This window comes from Peromyscus maniculatus, chromosome 10 (genome assembly GCF_049852395.1).
Source record: "Peromyscus maniculatus bairdii isolate BWxNUB_F1_BW_parent chromosome 10, HU_Pman_BW_mat_3.1, whole genome shotgun sequence".
NCBI classification, from domain to species: domain Eukaryota; kingdom Metazoa; phylum Chordata; class Mammalia; order Rodentia; family Cricetidae; genus Peromyscus; species Peromyscus maniculatus.
In genome coordinates, this window is record NC_134861.1 from 8,442,259 (window position 1) to 8,462,097 (window position 19,839).

At 53.8% G+C, this 19,839-nt stretch overlaps 2 protein-coding genes across 19 annotated transcripts in view; one reads left to right on the forward strand and one right to left on the reverse strand.

Annotated features, from left to right (window-relative positions):
- Positions 1 to 12: 12 nt before the first annotated feature.
- Positions 13 to 6,229, forward strand: Rhbdd3 (rhomboid domain containing 3). Of its 10 annotated transcripts, none has more exons than XM_042285694.2 (9): positions 13 to 96; positions 486 to 637; positions 1,142 to 1,361; positions 2,952 to 2,987; positions 3,328 to 3,517; positions 4,191 to 4,574; positions 5,285 to 5,447; positions 5,535 to 5,819; positions 5,903 to 6,229. In XM_042285694.2, the coding sequence occupies exons 5-9, from the start codon at positions 3,370 to 3,372 to the stop codon at positions 6,078 to 6,080; spliced, it is 1,158 nt and encodes a 385-aa protein (XP_042141628.1). In that variant the 5' UTR covers positions 13 to 96; positions 486 to 637; positions 1,142 to 1,361; positions 2,952 to 2,987; positions 3,328 to 3,369; the 3' UTR covers positions 6,081 to 6,229. The 10 variants fall into 10 exon arrangements, with proteins under 10 accessions (XP_042141628.1, XP_076401963.1, XP_042141625.1 ...); XM_076545848.1 differs by lacking the exon at positions 13 to 96 and adding an exon at positions 148 to 287 and having other exon boundaries at positions 1,092 to 1,361; XM_042285691.2 differs by lacking the exon at positions 13 to 96 and adding an exon at positions 148 to 287.
- A 189-nt stretch (positions 6,230 to 6,418) lies between these two features.
- Positions 6,419 to 19,839, reverse strand: part of Emid1 (EMI domain containing 1) — a 38,762-nt gene continuing 25,341 nt past the window's right edge. For 4 of the 9 annotated variants that reach the window (XM_042285687.2, XM_042285686.2, XM_042285688.2 and 1 more), the window contains 3 exons: positions 16,921 to 16,965; positions 9,922 to 10,012; positions 6,419 to 7,134 (listed from right to left, as the gene is read on the reverse strand). In XM_042285687.2, coding sequence (XP_042141621.1) covers positions 7,007 to 7,134; positions 9,922 to 10,012; positions 16,921 to 16,965 — 264 coding nt within the window. In that variant the 3' untranslated portion in view covers positions 6,419 to 7,006. Of the gene's footprint in view, positions 7,135 to 9,921; positions 10,013 to 11,136; positions 11,222 to 16,920; positions 16,966 to 19,839 lie in introns of all 9 variants that reach the window. The other 5 variants (XM_015991803.3, XM_006972972.4, XM_015991801.3 and 2 more) reach the window with 3 other exon arrangements.

Genomic DNA, 19,839 nt, shown 5'->3' on the forward strand with positions numbered 1-19,839 from the left:
AAGCGAGCGTCACCCACCAACCCGAGGCGTCCCCTGCACGAGGCCCGGTGGCTTGGAATGGTTGCGCCCGCTGGCTCCAGGGACCGTCTCGGAAGAGTCTGTCCTGGAGGGAGACGGAGGCTGGCGGGAGGCCTGGGGGAAGGGATCCCGGCCTGGAACAACTGCTGACTAATCGGCGGGCGGGATCACGCGCCCGCGTGTGCGCGCAGTGGGTTTGAGGCACCTAGGTCCCGGCCTGGAGCTGGCGGCCCGACTCCCAGGCGGGCCCCCCCACCCGCTCCTCCAGGGTAGGGGGGGGACGACGCGCTTCTCGGGACCTTGGACGCGTGGCCCGAGAGGGCGGGGGAGGGGACCGAGGTCGGTCGGTCCGTCGGTCCGTCCGCTGGCTGGGGAGGGAGGTCGGGGAAAGCCGCGTCCGGCCCCGATAACGGTCGGAGTTGAGAAGCCCTGTCATCATCCGTCACCCAATACCCTTGTTTTAACAGAAAGGAGACCCCAGGCTCAAGAAATTGAGTACTTTCCCCAAAGTTAGAGAGCTGAATTGGGCCCGGACCCCGGGACGCCCCCTCTGTGCACCACCCGGAAGCATCTTCCCTGTCCTTGACTTCCCATTCTGTCCTCCTGGCTTCCCAGTAAGGTAGGCAGGGTGTGATGGTGCCTAAGCCTGAGAGGTCCCTGGCGAGGGTTCCAGAGGGACACTGAGGCGGATCGCTCGCGAGTGGGGAGCTTTTTTTAAGAGTTCCTAACACCACGGACAGACAGACTAGTCTCAGACCCACGGTAGCATGGCGGGCGACGACTCGGAAGAAGCGAGAGCCCATGTGGGAGAAGGAGGCGTGTCGCACCTTTCTGGGATGGGAGTGGTTTCACCGCCGGAGCTTAAAGCCAGGCTCGCCAGCTCCCCGGCGGCGAGGGGCCGGGAGGGGAGTGGAGAGCGGGGTGTGTGGCCCTCAGTTTCCCATTTGATGTAAACTCCCTTCTCAGGTGAGAGATCCAGGCACCCGGGGGTCTGTTAGAGGGACGCACAGTGTCTCAGTGGGGTGCCCGTCGGAATCTGAAAGGGAAAAGCTGCCATACATGTGGTGTTCTAGGGCCAGCAGCTGGACTCACGACTTAATGCTTACAAGTCCCATTTTATTAGTTGAAGATGCGGTTGGAGACAGAGACTCAATGATACTGCTTGCTTAGGATGTGTGAGGGGCCCTGGTTTCCATTTTCAACTCCAAGAAAGAGAAGAGACTGATTGAGAGGACTCGAGGCCCAGTTCTGTATGTCCGTGGACCAGTCCCTTAGTGCTCAGGGATGGAACGGTTGTGAGAAGGTGCAAGAGGAAGCTTCAGTGTAGGTGACCCTGCCTCCAGGTAAGGGTGAAATCTACCTGCTCTTCTAAACCCAGTACCACAGGTGAAGGGCAGGGTTCACCCTAGCAGGACCTGGGGCCAGGCTAATCTTTGAATGAATGCATATAATGCCTTGAATATGTGCAAAGAGTAGTATCCTGAGATGAGAGGGCGCCTCCTTCCTCCATTAGTTCAATCCACTTGGGCGAAAGGTCAAACTTGACTCCTTAGGCGAAGACTCGCGGTGTGGGAAGGGGACATTGGAGCTGGGCTTCAGAGCGTAGGAGACCCCTGTTGAGAGGCCGGAGGAGAGGAAGCCGCAGGCAGAGGAGGTTTGCACAGTTTCCCTTTAGGAAACTGGCAGGTGCGAGGGAGGGCCTTGGCAAGGAAGCTAACTGAGTCATCCCAGTGGGAGACTGGAGAGGACTGCTCAGGAGTGATTGCGCGGCCTGGAGGAAAGCCCAGGTGTGAGGAAGGTGAATGAGAGAGAGAAAAAGGAAACTCTGGGAGCAGTCATGACCCTGAGCTGGGCCATGTGGGGAGACAGGGAGGAGAAGGGAGAGGCGCTGGAAGGCCCAACATACAAAGAGAGTGGGTAACCAAAATGGCTGGACTAGAGAGGGAATAGCAGCCCAGCCCCCTGGGCTGGAGAAGTTCAGGGGAGGGGGAGGGGTATGCCAGCCAGGAGGGCCCTGTAACAGGTAAGGACCCGGAGACTGCTGAGAGAACCTGACACCAGTGTCCGCTTTGATATGTTAAATAGGCTCAGTCATTTGTCGGGGTTGAAATCTAACTGGAGAAAAGCTTTGCTCTGTGAGCAGGGAACGACCTATTTGAGGACCCCCCCCCCCAGCTTGGACCAGCTAGCTGGCCCTTCATTTGTAATCTCTGTGCCTCCCATAAGTAATGAGGTGGTGCTTTGGGTTTATTGAGAAGGAGCTGGGGGCCGAACCAGGTGCAGTGGTGCAGATTTGTGACCCAGTACTCAAAGCCTGGGCAGACTCAAGAGAATCTCACATTGCAGGCTAGCTTGGGTTCCAGGTTGAGACTTTGTTTAAAATAAACAAAACTTGAAAGATAAGAAAGCTGTGGGCCTCCAATCTTTTCCTTTCTTATATGATCCTGTAAGCAAAACGTGTCTTAATCACCATTTCCCAGGTTGGGAAACTTGCCCACGGACACACAGCAGAAGGCTGGAGCAGACACTAGGGCCAGGGCCAAGGCTGGGGAGGAAATAGTGCCACAGTTCTGAATCACTCTGGACGGCTTGGACTGAGGGGCTCCCCACAGCTGCCTGTCCCATTGGTGGGCCTCGTGATGCCCCTTGTTCAAGGGCACCTGAGCCATCTGGGTTCCCTGAGGCTTGGACACTAGAACAGAGGGAGGCAAGCGGGAGACTGGAGCTGGCCTTGACCTTGCCACTCCCAGGGGGAATGTACACATCCTTTTGGCAGTGAAGGGCCACAGTTCAACTTTTTTGGCCCTGTATCTCCCACTGAGACTCCTTTTCAGGGTCCACCCGACTCTTTGAAACTGGGTCTCGTCATCCAGGCTGGTTTTTTCACTCAGTATATAGCCAAGACCTAAATGTTTATTTTATTCTTTTTACAGCACTGGGGAGCAAATCCAGGTGCCCATGTATGCCAGGTAAGCACTCTCTCACTGGTCTGCATCTCTAATGACCTGTATTCCTGATCCTCTCGCCTCCACCTCCTGAGTGCTAAGATCACAGCTGTGCTCTACCACACTGGCCTCATCAGGACTTTATGCATGGCCCCTGCCCATCCCAGACACATGGGCAGGTGGGATAGGAACGTGGCTAATAAGCACACCTCTTGGGGCTTGAGCCCACTTTGGCCAAGCTACTGGACCTGCCTCTGCTGGTTCAGTTCCTGCCTCTGTAAAGTGGGGCCATTGGTAAAGTAGTTGAGAGGGAGTCACCTAAAAGCAGCAAGAATAATTTGTTGCTCTTTTTGTTTATTCCCAGCGCACAGCCTCAGGACCACCTTTGACTACCATCAACCAAACTATGCATGCCCGGGATTCTCCTGGCTCACTGCCCCGGGCACTGCCCCTGGCCTCCTCAGTCCTGATGCTCCTGATGAGCTGCCTGTGGTTACTGGGGGCTGGCCCCAGCCTCACATTGGCTCCAGAGCTGCTGCTGGACCCCTGGCAGGGTGAGGACCAGCCGCATGATCCTTGAGGGAAGCTAGAGACTTTCTCTAGGGCCTGAGGCCAGTCAGTGGAGTCAGCGTGCACCTTGTGGTGGTCACGAGGCTAGGACAGTGTCCCAGGGCACGTTCTCCTGCAGACATGCCCAGCTCATCTACAGTGAAGGGGGGCAGAGGATCCTGAAGGAGGCACAGAGGTGGGAAGCTGTGAGTAGGAGTTCTCATAGCATCTCTTGCTGACAGCTTTCCCTGGAAATAAGAACTAAAATTTTCTGCCAAACATGTACTTCCCACAAAACCTCCAGTTTACATCTGAGGAACCCAAATGACGTTCAGAGAGGTGAAGCGATTTTTCTAAGGTCAGGTAGCTCTGTGGGAGTGCAAGGTTCTAGCAGGCGGATTCATTAGAATGTGTGCTACTAACCAGATGCAGCCAAGATTTGGGAACTGACAGACAGCTTCCCTGGGCCTGGGACACAGCAGCCCTCGGCAGCTGGTTGCCAGCGAGAAGACTGCATGTGGGTAGAGTAGCTGTGGTGTTGAGAAGCCTCTGGTCCCCTCTACCAGTGATGAGTGGTGATAGTTCACATACTGGCTTTTGGTTGGGGAGGCTGGCCCACCAGGTGGCCCTCGTAAAGGCTAACCCATCCCTCTAACCCGGCCCCCTTCTCGTTCCCAGTGCACCGGCTAGTGACCCATGCTCTGGGCCACACCGCACTGCCGGGCCTGCTCCTGAGCCTGCTGCTCCTGCCCACTCTGGGCTGGTGGCAGGAGTGCCATTTGGGCACCCTGCGCTTCCTGCACAACTCGGCCCTGCTTGCCCTGGCTGCTGGGCTGCTGGCTGTGCTGCTGACAGGCCTCGGGGTGTCCAGTGCAGCTGGAGGTTGTGGATATATGCCTGTCCATCTGGCCATGCTGGCAAGGCAGAGTTACTACCCTGGGTGGCCTCAGGGGACACTGCCACCGTGGCTGCTCCCATGGCTGCTGCTGGCCCTGACCCTGCTACTCAGCTCTGAGCCGCCCTTCCTGCAGCTCCTTTGTGGCCTTCTTGCTGGCCTGGCCTGTATCCTTTGCCTGGGCCAGGGACCATGTGGACCTGTGGCTGGGCCTCTGGGGTGCCTTGGAAGGAAATGGCATAGGGAATCCATGCCCAAGCAGTGTCTGGTGACACATCTTCCTCTGAGCCATGCTCTGGGCTGGGGACAGAGCTCATGGCCAAGGGGAGGTGTCAGTTACAATCAAAGGACCCCATAGGATGTTGGAGAGAGCTGAAGGGACCCTAGAAGTCACTAACCAGGATCATGTGTGAAGGAGCCATCAAAGCTAAGATTAGCAAAGAGGCAGGCTCAGGGTGGAGCGAGTCTGGGGCTCTCTGGGAACAGAGGACCGAGTTAGGGCCCATGGGACAGGTATCTTCAACGTAAGCTTTGCTCCCAAGCTATGGGAAAATAGGCTGACCATACAACCCTTCAGGCAGTCACAGGGGACCGGTTCAGAATGCAGACACCAGCTACTCAAGTCTGGCTGACCCAGGGGGACCTGTCTTCAGGCACACAGGGTTATGCACTGGCCAGCAGAGTGGAAAGCGGAGTGTGGGGAAGGCCCATGCCGGCTTCTGTGCTGGCTGAGTAGTTCCAGGTAGGCAGTTCCCTTTTGTCCTCGGCTTCAGCTGCTCAGGGGGTCCTGGGGAGTGCAGCAAGGAGACGCATGGTCCCTTCCCCTCCCCCCAGTTCATTTGGTTTCCTTGACCTGCGCCCTGCCCTGGGCAGGCAGATGCTGCTGGGGCCTTCCGGTGGCTGGAGCTCTCGGAGCGGAGACTGCAGGTGTTACAGGGCAGTGTCCTTTGCAGGACTCTGGCCCGGGGCTGGCCACTGCGGCTCCTTCCCACCCCAGGCAGTCTGGCTGAACTGCCTGTCACTTTTCCTGCTGGAGTGAGGTGAGGGTGACACCAGGGGCCTGGCATTGGATGGTGGAAGTTGTGACAGTGGCTGGCAGCCCAGGCCATCCACCTCTGTCCCTGCAGGCCTGTCACCCCTGGATCTCCTTACCTTGCTTCCCCAAGCTCCTGGTCTCACAGTGACGGCTCTGCCCAGCTTCCCCCAGGCCTGGGGCCTGTGCAGCTGACACGGGGAGACTCGGAGAGGGGCTCGGACTGGGCTGCGTCCAGCTTTGCTCCAGGAAGCCCGATGTGGGCAGCCCTGGATGAGCAGATGCTTCAGGAAGGGATCCAGGCTTCGCTCCTTGATGCATCAGTGCAGAGTCCCCAGAGCTCGGGGTGGTTGCCCAAGGCCTCCGTGTCTTCTCTCCGGTAAGGCAGGGTGGCCAGGGGTGCGGCTTCCCGATGTGGGAGCCACGCATGCCCTGACACGTCTCGCTTGTCCCACCTCACAGGCTGCAGCAGCTGGAGCACATGGGATTTCCCACCGAGCAGGCCGCAGTAGCCTTGGCAGCCACAGGGCGTGTGGAGGGTGCAGTGTCTCTGCTGGTTGAGGGGCTGGTGGACACTGAGGCCCTGGTGACCGAGGGGAGGGGTGGTCCTGCCCACTGCAAGGGCGCCGGGCCCTCATAGTCCAAGAAGAGAGGAGGGTCTTGGGCCTGGCCTGAGTCCTAGCCTAGTCTGCTGAGGGCTTGGGGGCTTGAAGGCACCCCCGGGGGCAGGAGTGGGCCCCAGCGTGTTCTGACACTTTCTAAGAATAAAAGCTGATGTTTTCAACCTGGCCTCCGAGTGGCCCTTGTCATGTCTGGCTCTTCTGTGTTGGCGTCGGGGAGGATGAAGGAGTGGACAAGCAGTGAATAAGTGGCTGATGGCAGGAGGGTGACCCGTGGTGTCTAGGACCACAGGGCTCCTGTCCCAGTATCCTCAGCCTAGGTGGACCCTCTGGCTGAGCACATAGAGACCAAACTGGGTGGGTCAGGCAGGGACATTTATTGTCCAGTACATAGCAATCCATGCATCTGCAGCAGATACTTGGAGTGGGGGTCCCTTCTGCACATCCCGTCCCCACCTGGGACACGGGAGGTGGGGACTTGGGTAGAACTGAAGTAAGAAGCACCAACCATTCAGTCGGGGACTAAGCAGCCTGGACTCAGGTGGGAATCAGCACCAGGAAACGGGACTCCCCAAGGTTTTAAGGAGCGGGGGGACCTGGGACTTGTGCCCCCATCCTGACATGTCTGCAGGGCCAGGCAGAGTCCCCGGCCCTAGGTCGGAACACTGGAAGCCTTGAGCCTCCACTGTTCCCCTTGAAGGCCGTTTCACCCCACGTCACAGGGAAATAGACCAGGTGCAGTGAGGCCTGACTTCTGAGGAGGCTTCCCCTCAGGACCAGTCCCTGCCTATCTGTCAAGTACAGACTGACATCACTGAGACCTGCCTGCCTACCCCTAAGGCCAAGATGGCACAGGGGTCCCTGAGGATATTAATAAATAGGAACTGGCAGTCTCTGGAGGCAGCTGGCCAAGTCCAGGCTGGGGGAGGAAGAGCCACCACCATCCTCAGCTCCTCTCGTTGCGTCTTCTGGGGGTCACGATCTGGTAGTTGGTTGGGTGTCCTCCCCTCTTGCCTCGAAGGAGGCTGGGGGTACCCGTGCCATCAGGGCCTACCCCGGATCCCAGCTCTGGTTCTGCCGGAGGGAAGAGGAGAGAGGCTATGTTAGGGGGGGCGTTCACATGGGAAACCCACTCTTTGCCCTGGGAGGTAGCAGTGTGCCCTGGCATCCTAGAGATGGAGCTGTGGGAATAAGGGTACTGAAGGCTGGTTAGTGCCTCCCCATGACCTCTGAGCCCCCAGCCCCAAGAGAGCACTGGGCCGTCTGATGCCTGATTTCTCGAATGGGGATGGCCAGACTCACCACATTTACATGTTTGACATATGATAACGCTCCCCAAATAATGGATAATTTTGAGACTTCTTTGGAGTGAAGGTGAATTCTGCGTCATCCAAACTTCAGAGGAAGTTAACTGAAGCTAGAGAAGAAACTTCCTCTTTCCGTGGGGAATAGCACCATTTGGAGAGTCAGGCTTTGCCCCTGAACAGCCTCAGCGAAACTGGACCCCATCAGGGCCCCAGTTGCCTCATTTCTAAAATCTGGGACATTTTCAGATAAACTCTGAGGCCCTAGGCGGCACCAACAAAGACCGAAGTCAGTCACCAAGGAGTTGTGGTGAGATATGCCCTGATCTGCATGTAAGCTGAACCCCAAGCCTAAAACATAGTATGCTTGCCCCCTGAGAAAACTAACATCCTTCAAAACCCAAGAAGGAGCTCTCTGGTCTGGGAAGCCCATGAGTATCCTTTGGTAGCCCCTAAAGCTGGGGAGAAGGTCAGGGTAGGCTGTTTTTCTAGTGGGGGAGAGCCTGAGGATTGGTACTTGGCCAAGCCTTTCCCTGTTCCTTGGAAAGACAGTTGGAAGCTTGGAGAGGACCACTTCCCATGGAAGGCGCTGCTTAGGGGTGGGCTACTAAAGGGGCCTGGCTTTTCCCAGGTGCCTGTGTCCATCATCTGGGGGCTATCAGAAGCACGGCCAGCTAAGGACAGGTCACAGTGGCCCTAATCAGCTCTTCTATCTAGCTGTCCATCTACTGTTGCACTATACAGGGGGTGGGGGTGGGGGGGGTCTGACAAAGTGTTGAGACTCTGGAGTTTGGCTCTTGATTCCCAATGGTCCCTCAGGTCATTTGGAAGCAATGGGGATGATGGACAGGTGCCAAGAGGCTTCAGGGTAGGGGCTTGATAGGTCTCCATCAAGACTTCGGTCTCCCCTCCTAAGACAAGGACAAGGCTGGTGAGGTCTGCTGAAACATAGTCCCTGATGTTTCTAGAGTTTAGAGAAGCCATATGGCTAATGGTGGGGAATTAGAAACAGACTGTGTGCACTTTTTTGTTGTTGTTGTTTTGTTTGTTTTGTTGACAAACTTTTGCTCAGCAGCCCAGGCTGACCTCAAATTTGCTATCCTCCGGTCTCAGCCTTCCAGTGCTGGGATCTTAGGCATGTAGCCACCATTCTTGGCTTGGACAACACACACTCTAACCTCCAGATCTTATCTCACATTAGATTTCCTGTCAAGGTTGTCCCTCTCACAGCCAGGCACAACCATGCATCTTCTCTGACCCCACACGCGGTCTCCTCTTCCAAGAAGTCCAGCAAGGAGGGCCCAATCCCTGGGTACTCCCTTTGAGTCTGTAAAGTGACTGACAGACCGCTCCCCAGAGCCCCGCTACTTTGCAGGGCCCAGTGCCATCTAAGCCTAGCATTCAGCAGCTGCTTCCTGGTTTTGTAGAACAAAGGACTGGTTTTAACCCTGAACCTCCTCTTCACTTAGGCTCTCAGTTCTTAGCTTTATGAGAGGAGAGGTTGGACACAATGTGGAGACCTCTGGGCATGGATGTGCATATGGGCTGTGAGACTGGGCAGAGGCTGGAGTGGGCAGAGGACAGCCAGTGCGGGGGGAGGGGGGGACACTCTCGGTGGGCAAATGAGAAGCGGCCCATACCTGTGACTGGCCAGCCCCATCTCCCCACACCAGCTATGGCCTCATTAGCTTCACCTCAGGAGTCAGGTGTGGGGGAAGGGACGGCCCCCACCCCCAGCCCGAAGCCTAACTGCCTTTCATGCTGCCTGAACCAGCCTTCTAGAACCTTCCCAGTCCAGTTCTGCTCAGTGTTAGTCTCCACCTTCAGGAAACCTTGAGGAAACCCTGTAGACATCTTAACCTCTGATCTTCCTCTGCTTGTTCAGTCACCTATGATCCTTGCCCTTCTATGTTAGGGGGGCGTTCACATGGGAAACCCACTCTTTGCCCTGGGAGGTAGCAGTATACCCTGGCATCCTAGAGATGGAGCTATGGGGAATAAGGGTACTGAAGGCTAGTTAGTGCCTCCTCATGACCTCTGAGGCCCCAGCCCAGAGAGAGCACTTGGTTCTCTATGGGGATGGCCAGACTCACCACATTTACTTCTGGTCTTCACTGAGACACCACCTCCAGGAAGCCCTCCTGGACTGCCCCCCCTCACGAACTGTCTCCCTCCCTCATGGTGACAACTGAACCCAGGGACTTGTACATGCGAGGTAAGTGCTCTACCATGGAGCCATGTCCCCAGCAGGCCAGAGGCATATCTACCCTGTCACTGAGCTCTTCTTGGCTTTTGCTACCAGTGCCAGCCCCTACCCCAACCCTAAGACATACAAGGGCAGGGCTCCATCTATTGGCCGTGTTGGAGCCTGTGCTGATAGGTGACTGCCCGGAACAGCAAAGCTAGTTCCTTGTGCCAGGCTCTATTTCCTTGATGAATGGAAGGATCCAGTGTCTTCTGGCCCAGACCGAGCACTGGGAGGCATCTTCTTCATGACCAAGCCTGCCCCAGGCCCTTCCTGGGAGGGTTTGCCCCTGCCTGCCCACCCTGCCATTACCTGGCCAGATGATGGCTTCCAGCAGGGTGACCCGTCTGGCCAGGAGCTCCAGCTGGGCCTGCTGCTGCAGGAAGCTCTGTAAGCTAGGAGCCTGATGGGAGATTGAGAAGAGCAGACGTGCGAGTCTGGCCTCTAAGGGCTGGGCCGGGAGCCAAGGGGACGGAGGCAGAGAGATGCTGGTGGGCGTCGGGGCAGGGGTCTGGACCAGTGTCCACCAGACCTCAGTGAGGTGGGGAGAGGGTGTGCCTAGCTCCTCAGGTAACCAGGCGGATGGGAACTTGGAGGGTGAATGCCAGGCTACGGATCTGGCTCCCTTGAGCCCTGACAGGGAGCTTCAGGACACATTAGGACTACAATGCTCGCTGTGGGATGGATACCTGGGCTCAGGAAGGCCGGTCCTGGGAGAGTCTCCAGAAGTTTATGGGGAAGCTGGTCAGAACTGGCAAGTGGCCTGTTACCCAGAGTTCTCTGGGTCCTGAGTCTGCCTCTGTCACCCACAGTTCCCTGCACTTTGGGGATCTAGTTGCATTGCTCATGACTTGAAAGACCAAGTAGTCTACATCCTTTATCCATAATCCTGTGGGCTTGGGCTCTGACTGTATGACCCATGACCCCAGTATGGCTAGAGTCTGGCTGTTATCCACAAGCCCTCACTGATCAGGAGTCTGGTCTCTCTTTCTTTCTTTCTTTCTTTCTTTCTTTCTTTCTTTCTTTCTTTCTTCCTTCCTTCCTTCCTTCCTTCCTTCCTTCCTTCCTTCCTTCCTTCCTTTCTTTCTTGTTTTGTTTTTCGAGACAAGGTTTCTCTGTGTAACGAATGGCCTTGGCTGTCCTAGAACTCACTTTGTAGACCAGGCTAGCCTTGAATCACAGAGATTCTTCTGCCTCTGATTCTCAAGTGCTGGAATCAAAAGCATAAGCCACCCACCACATGTGGCTTAGGAGTCTGGTTTCATTGCCCATGACTTCTTGCAAATCTCATACTCTGTTGTCTCCAAGCTCCTGAAGTCCTATAAACTACATCACCCACACTACCTAGAGAGAGGCACAAGGATGATTCCAGGAGCAGGACCTTCCCCTGTGGAGAGGGGAAGGCCTCTATAGCCTATGCTTCTTCAGCCTCAGAACTGGACTCAGGCTAGTTACACCCCAGGAGGGTTTGGGGGAGGCTGGTAAGCAGGGGCTGGGCTGGCTGGCCGTCTGTCTGTCTCTACTCACCATAGAGCCCAATCATTGTTTCCAAGATTAAAACCCTCTCAGCTAAAATCTTCAAAGCCTCGCGTAGTTGGTGCAACCCCTCCCCCTGTGGAGAAAGAGACAGATGCAGCCGTGACGGGGGGTCAGGAGGGGACCCCGCAAAGCTTGCCAGTGGCCCCTGCCCCACCCAGGACAAGCACCTGTAGCCCTGAACCACCTACCACAGCCCAGGACCCACGGACAGCCAAACAAGACGGAGAGGGATCGGAGGGAGGCAAGGCAGGAGGAAGCGACCCCTGGAGACCCCCTCAGAAAGTTCCATTTGATCCCAACTGGCTGCAAGTTGCGCCACTCCGGAGAGCATTCCTCTGCTTGCCCCAGAGCCTGCCACCCATTTTGTTCCCAAGGCCTTGTGGAGCCAGCTTGACCTCTCACCTCCATTCCCCATCCTCTGCACAGGGTCCTGTGACATCCCTGGGCCACCAATACTATGGGAGCCCCCACCTCTCTCCCTCTCCCTCCCTCTCTCTTCCTCTATCTCTCCTCATTTTAAATTCTTATCTTTGAAATCTCTCTCTTCACTCACATTCTTCAGATTGACTTTTTCTTTAAGTCCTCACGTTCACCTCACCCTAACTAACTATCGGGGCGATCAAGCTAGTGACCGTTCACACCAGGGTGAGTAGTAAGTGAAAATCAAACCGCTTGAATGGCATTGTTGAAGATGGGGCCGGCCGAGCTGAGGCTCCAGCTTGGTCCCCTCCAGGTGGGGGGACTGTTCCCCTCTCGGCCAGCGCCAGCCCCACGTTCTGATACACCTTGGGGAGAGCCCTCAGCCCAGCCCCTCCCAGTGTGTTCCCAGGGGTGTGGCAGTGGATCCACCACGCTCCTTCTCTAAGGCCCCCCAGCCGCCGGGGTCCCGACTCCCCAAGAGCACTCACTGAGAGAGCACTCTTGGGTGCCCGCCCCCCAGTCTGTTCTCTCCCTCCCGAGCACAGGGTGCATGGTCTTACCCAGCACTTCATGTCCCCTCTCTAAACAACTTCCAGAATGTGAGTGTTTCCCGGCAGAGCACCAGGATGGCCAAACTATCCCAGGCCGGCCAGCATCTAGAAGAGTCTCTCGGCATTTAGTATAGGGTGACTGAAGGGATGCACAGTATGCACACATCTCCTTGTGTGTATGTATGCACATGTGTGTGCATATATATGTCCATGAGGACTCATACATAGGCCAGAGAATGTCTTCCTCTTTGCTCTCCATTGTATTTAAGATTTTGATTACATTTGTGTGTGTGTGTGTGTGTGTGTGTGTGTGTGTGTGTGTGTGTGTGTGTGATCATGCCATAGTGTACGTGCTGAGGTCATAGGTCAACTTGTGGTCCCAGCATGTGTGTGGACATCAGAGAACAAATTAAATGAAGCAGTTCTTTCCTCACATCACGTGAGCCCCAGAGATGAAGCTCAGGCCTCCTTCAGTCTTGTGGCAGGCACCTTCACCCCAGAGCCCCCGCAGGCCCTCCGTCTTATTTTGGTTTCTACCTTTATTTTTGAGGCAGGGTCTCACGGTGAACCCAGTGTGTGCCGTTTCAGCTAGTCTGGCTGGCCATGGGGCTCCACCTGTTTCCAGTTCCCAACGCTGGGGTTACAGGCATTCGTGCCATGCCCGACTTCTGTGTGGGTGCCAGGGATCGGGGTTCAGGTCCTCTTGTTTGTGCAGCAAGTGCTCTTACCCACTGAGCCATCCTCCCCACCCCCTTTTCATGTGACGTGTGTGTGGTGTGTGTATGCATGTATGGACACCGTGTTCACATTTGTGTGCACGCTCGTGTGTGCACGTGTCTGGAGGCCAGAAGCTGACATCAGAGGTTTTTCCCCACCTGTTTATTGAGGCAGGGACTCTCCACTGAACCCAGAGTTTGCTCTGGTAATTCTGTCCCTGCCTTCCAAGCTCTGGAATTACAGGTGGGCTTTGAAGCCCACCCAGCATTTATGTGGATCCTGGGAATCCAAACTGGTCCTCACGCTTGCTGTCTCTCCAGATCCTGCTCCTGCCTTCCCTCCTTGCCTTCTGTTTTCTTTGAGATATGTCACTCTGTAGCCCAGGTTAGCCTCAAACTCACAACAGTTCTCTCTCTCTCTCTTTAATTTTAAGACAGGGTTTCTCCATGTAGCTTTGGAGCCTGTCCTAGAACTCGCTCTGTAGATCAGGCTGGCCCCAAACTCAAGAGATCTGCCTGCCTCTGCCTCCCAAATGCTGGGATGCAGTTCTGTTTTCTTTGAGATATAATGTCAACTCTATAGCCCAGGTTAGCCCCAAACTCACACCACTTCTGTTTCAAACTCCCATGACCTGGAATTCCAGACATGAGCCCCTAGACCTGGCTTACCATCCAACCCTTTGAAGCGGTTCCCCATAAGAATATCTAAGCAACTAAGAGGACTTCAACGCGTCCATTATGAGTTTGTTCATTCCCTGGGGATATTCCTTATGTTCCAGCTGTCCTGTCAATATCATAAAGATTGAGCTCTTCATGGGTCACTGAACTGCCATTTCAGCCTGGGGTACTGGGGTACTAGGTCACATGCCAAAGTAATCCCTCTTTGAGTATCATGGAGCAGGATGTGAAAATGGATGATCCTGGGGCTGGGAAGATAGTTCAATGGTAAGAGCACTTACCAAGAACGAGGACCTGAATTTAGAGCCCCAGATTCACATAAAAAAACCACCCAAATGCCCACAACCTCAGCGCTGGGCAGGTACAGAGAAAGGGGGTTGCTGGATGCTAGCCTAGCTGAAAAATAGTGAGCTCACAAGGGAATAGGGCAGAGAATGATACATGGGCACACACAACCACACATTTGTATACACGTGCACATGCACACACACACACACAACCACACACTTGTATACACATGCATGCGCGCGCACATGTTTGCCTTGCTGCCTGTCCATGCTCCCACTTACAGCATGTCTCTGATCAGGATGCCCACGGCCTTCTCGACTCCTTTTCTGTTTCCAATTCATCCTCCATATTGGCATTCAGAGACATACTTTGCAAACAAAAACCTGACCACACCATTCCCTCTCACTCTTTAATTTAAAAAAAAAATAATAAACTTATTTGTTTCTGAGATCCTTGAGTATCCCACTCTGTAATCCAGGTTTGCCTTGAACTTGTGGCCATCCTCCTGCCTCAGCCATCTGAATGCTGGGATTACAAAGTGAACCACCATGCCTGGCTTTCAGTTTAGAAATACTTAAACAAATGCCCCAGGGTCCACCAAAGTTCGAATTCTTTAACAGGACCTCCTAACGCCTCTAGCCTCTGTCTCGCTTCCTGCCTGTCAAACTGCTGTTCCAAGTACCGGCAACTGCGTGAACATCCCAGGCTCACTCAGACTCCAGGCCCTTTGCATACCCTGGCCCTGCGTCTCTGTCTGAATACCCCGTGACTGGTTATGTTCCTGTCATCACCAATACACTACAGCCCCAACACAGCCAAATTCCTTTTGCCCTGTGGCTGCTGACACAGTGTTTTGCCCCAGCTCATGGTGACTTCTGGGGACTGACTCTGCAAAGCATCTCTCTGCACTGCCCAGCCCTCAGCAGTAGTGGGCTCCCTAGCCCCTCTGGGGATTTAGATGTCTTCGCCCGTTTCACTTCTGGCCCCACTTTGCCACCAGCTCGCTCTGAAGAGCTGGGCCTCAGTTTCCCTATCTGAATAAGGGCTTCCCTCTTAACTAGGTGGAGTCACTCAGACCAGTCACTCAGCTCCTGCAGTACATGACTGTGGCCACCTGGTGACACTACTGAGCCGCAGCTAAACTTGGTAAGCAGCTCTGAAAGCTGCACGACCCCTAGGGGGCGCTGGTAGGTGAGGTGCGTCTGTAGGTGTCCACAGGATGTTTCCACTGTACCAGGATCCCTACCTACCTCCAACCGAGCTGGTCCCTCAGCCCAGAAGCCTCATGCATCTCCAGCCCAGCGAAGTCTCTCCCAGGTAGCAAGCAGGGGCAGAAATGCAGGTGGTAAAAAGAGGAAGGTGGGCAGGTGGGGGGTCCTGCTACCTCTTGGGGGCCCCTCCCCTGGGTGGTCCTGGGTTCAAGGTCTCTCCTGGGGTGGCCCAAGGCTCCCCATGCAGGGATAGGGACTGCACAGCCTGGCTCTGTTGTGACCTGGTTTTTCCTATACCTTCTGGGATGGGTGAAAAAACCCAGGGTCTCTGGGAGAGTGAGGGGAGGCTGAGGGTTGCTCCCAGGGGTCTCCCTGCTGGGTCCACATCCACACTGTCAAAGGTCAGGGACCACAGGGAGTGGAAGAGTGAGTTGGAGAGCGGGGAAGCAAGCGTCTTGGGGAGGTAGCAGGGCCCCTGGAAGTCATGGGATACACGGAGGTGCACTCATGCGGGCTGAGGACTACCACGGCTGTATCCATCACTGACTCCATGACAAACAGTGAAGACATGGATCGTGGCCGGTGCTGGCCACACCCTCACCAACGGCTCTCAGGACCGACAGGAAGGCAGGATGCCACTTTCTAAAGAGTACTCAGGCTCTTTCTTGTGGGGATGTTTACTGGAACCCTACCTATTTTCCAATCACGCCAGCAACGGTTGCCAGGTGTGGGATCATGACACTTCGGAGCATGGCTCGTTCTAGGCCCTTGCGTCTTTGGGCAGAGTAGATTCTCAGGCCCCAAATCTGTTCATTAGTTATCTCCAATGACCTCACGTGAAGGTTCCCAGGACCTCACATGCATTTCTGAGTGTGTCAGTTCCTAGGTTTCTCTTCCCATTTACTCAAGGTCTGCTGTGCATGTGACAGTTTCTAGACCTTCCTTTCTATTGTTCACAGTTGGCTTTGTAGCTGGTAGTATCTAGCTCACCTCATCTCATTTTCCGTGGTTCTCTGTGCATATGACAGTTTCTAGGCTTCCCTTGTGGACTGCTTGAAGTGTGTGATAGTACCTAGTACAGATCTTTTGGGGACAACAGAGTTGGCTCTCCTGCCCTCATTAACCATGTCCATATACATAAGGGTTTCAAGGTTCCGCTTCCCAAGCTTCCTGGGGTCTCTATGTGTATGTCGGTTTCTAGGTCCCCAGCCCTTTATTCCATGGACCCCCTGTGCTTCCCTTCTTCGTTTCCTGACTTTCCTAAGGTCCCTTTTCTGCTTGGGGTGGATACTGTCTTCACAGGCCCTTTCCTTCTGTAGACAATAGGACAAAGCCAAAACCTTTGCAGGAGGGACCCTGGAAGCGGGGAGCTGTGTCTGGGTCACCTAAACGGCCCAGCAGGAACAGGCAGAGTCGTCTTGGCTTGGAAAGGCTACGGAGGGTAAGTGGGTGAGGACAGAGGCAGAGACAGAGACAGAGCGTGTGTGGGGGTCTGCTGGGAGGGCTGGCCCTGCCTAGCGGGGAGTGCCAGGAGAGGAATGGAGCAGGGCTCCAGTACGTATGTGACTAGGACACCCTCAACCCAGCATCTACTGGTGAGAGGATTCTTTCCTGAGCACCCAGGGGACGGGAGGCAGGGGGGGGGAGGGGGAGGGGAGGGAGAGATAAGGAAGGGAAGGGGGATGGGGAGACAGAGAGAGGCAGGGGAGGACAGGGGAGGCAGGGGAAGTAGGAGGAGGTGGGGAGAGGCAGGGGAGGGCAGGGGGAGGCAGGTGGGGGCAGGAGAGGGTAGAGGAGGCAGATGGAGGCAGGGGAAATAGGAGGAGGTGGGGAGAGGCAGGGGGAGGCAGGGCAGGGCAGGGGGAGGACAGGGAAAGCAGGGGAGGCAGGTGCAGGGCTGTAGCTCACCCAGTGGCTCTTCTCTCCAGGGTCTCCTTTGGGGCCAGGTTCTCCCTGAAAGGAGAGTCAGAAGTAAGGGTGGGGGTGGGGGCGTGAGGGAGAAAAACTCACCACTCCGAGTGAAGGCAGTGGTGGAGCAGCTGTCCAGCGTAAGTGAGACACTGGGTTTGATCCTGGGGGAGGGAGATTTCTCCCAGGGAAGAAACAACAGGTTGGTAGAACTGAGCACAGATTTCCATAACTTCCATCACATAGGAGACAGAGTTTGGAAACACCCAATGCTTTGTCGTGAAATCACAGAAAATCCAGGCCTTAAGCTAAAGAACACACGCCAGGGCTAGGACCAAGAACCAACCCAAAATGGATTTTCTGTGATGAAGCTCAATTCCTGAAAGAGTGAAGTGAGGTCTGTAATCTAGCTGTCTTGGGGCACTCAGCACTTCTCAAGCAAATAACAGAACAGAGTTCCTCAGACATTACCTCTCTCGTCCAATTAAGCATATGGAAGTCGACAGCTATATGAAAAAACAGGAATGTGATGCACATTTAAGAGAAAAACCAGTCAACAGAAGCAGATCCCTAGCTAACTAGGTGCTGTAAGTAGGAGACAAGGCATTTAAAACGCCCATGACAAGGGCTCGAGAGGTGGCTCGGAGGTAAAGAGCACTCCTTGCTCTTGCAGAGGACCTGGGTTCAATTCCCAGCATCCACATTACAGCTCACAACTGTCTGTAACTCCAGTCCCAGGGGATCTAACACCCTCTTCTGACCTCTGCAGGCATCAGGCATGCATGTGGTGCACAAACACATTCATACACATAAAATGAAATCTAAAAAATTAATAAAATGTCTATGAGATATTTTGGACCATCAAGATGATTCGATGAAACTGAGCAAGCCAGAGAGCCTTGGTGGTTCAATTCCTGGAACCCACAGTGGAAGGAGAGAGATGACTTCTAAAATCTGTCCTGTTCCACACATGTCCCCCACCCCATCAAACACACACATAATAGTAAATAAAATAAAAAATTTAAATTTAAAAAAATTTAAAGATTAAGAAATTTTTTTTAAAGAGTATGGTGGCATGCACCACCACTGCCTGGCAGGAAAATTTATTTTTATTTTTATTTATTTATTTATTGGTTTTTCGAGACAGGGTTTCTCTGTGTAGCTTTGCGCCTTTCCTGGAACTCACTTGGTAGCCCAGGCTGGCCTCGAACTCACAGAGATCCGCCTGGCTCTGCCTCCCGAGTGCTGGGATTAAAGGCGTGCGCCACCACCGCCCGGCCAGGAAAATTTATTTTTAAATAAATAATTAAATGCTTGAGCATGTCCCAGGGAAACCAAGCCAGTAGGTTGTCCTCCTCCATGTCTCTGCTTTACTTCCAGCCATGAGCTCACACCCTGGCTTCCCTCAGTGCCAGATTGTAACCTGTAAGCCAAATGAACCTTCTCTTCCCCAGGCTGCTTTTGGTGATGATGTGTATCTCAGCCACAGAAAGCTAACTAGGACAGACAGAAATCTGGACCTACAGAAAAGTATAGTATTAGAAATGATACATGATCAGCAAATTTAGAACTACAGTCATCCCTCTGTATTCATGTGGAATTCATTCTCCTGTGGGTACCAAAATCCACAGGTGTTCAAATCCCCCAATAAAAGGCTTAGTCTTTGTATGTAAGCTGTAGGTGTACAGAGAAGAGTTCATCTGCCTCCAGCTTCTTTATGATGCCAATGTAACTGCTCTGTAACAGTTGCTACTGTACCGCTTAAGAACGAATAAGAACCGAGCCTGATGGCACGGGTGTGGAGTCCTTGCTACTCAAGGGCCGAAGCAGGAAGGTTACAAGCTCTTGAACCTGGGCCTGTATAAGCAATTTAGTCAGACCCTGTCTCAAAATGGGGGTAGAGTGGGGGGGGGTGCAGAGATGGCTCAGTGGTTAAGAGCACTTGCTACACTTCCAGAGGTCCGGAGTTCAGGTCTCAGTACCCATGTTGGGTGGCTCACAACTACCCCCATCTCCAGGACACATGACACCCTCTTCTGACCTCCAAGGATCCTCCCACCACCAATGGGATACACTTACACACAGATACACAAAAATAAAAATAAATCTTAATAAAAAAAGATGGTTAGGGATGTAATACAGTGATAAGAGTGCTTCCGTAGCATGGGCAAGGCTCTGGATTTGATCCCCAGTAACCAGAAAAAAAAAAAAAAACGAATAATGATTTTAAAAATCCATACATGGTCAATATGGGCTCAGGGATTATTTTTTGTTGTTTTATTTTTGGTAATATTTTCAAACCATAATTTTTCAAACTATGGCTGCAGAGTGTGCAGCGTTTAAATTTTTTTTTTTCTTTTCTTTTCAAGACAGGGTTTCTCTGTGTAGCCTTGGCTGTCCTGGAACTCACTCTGTCGACCAGGCTGGCCTCAAACTCACAGAGATGTGCCTGCTCTGCCTCCTGAGTGCTGGGATTAAATGCATGCACCACCACTGCCTGGCTATCTTTTATTTTTTTAACGCCAGCTGACTTTAAAGTGATGATGATGATGATGATGATGATGATGATGATGATGAAGACGACGTTATGGGTCTGAGGATCTAGCTTCCTGATAGATTACTTGCTAACAAAGCTGCTCAGTGCCCTGGGTCAGTTCTCAGCTCTCTCCAAACAAGTGTTGTGGGGTGTTTTAGCAAATGCAGAAGTAGAATACAGAGCAGCGACAGCACAGGAGAGGATGGAATGGAACACACATTCAATGCACCTACACGAGTCTGTGACACACACACACTCACAACTGCTTTAACACCGACGCATGTGTTAATCATGTAACGTGAGGAAGGAAGGACAATGTTGTTCTCAGCAACTGTGAAAAAAAAAAACCCAACAGAAATAGGAATTGCAAAAAAGGGGGGATT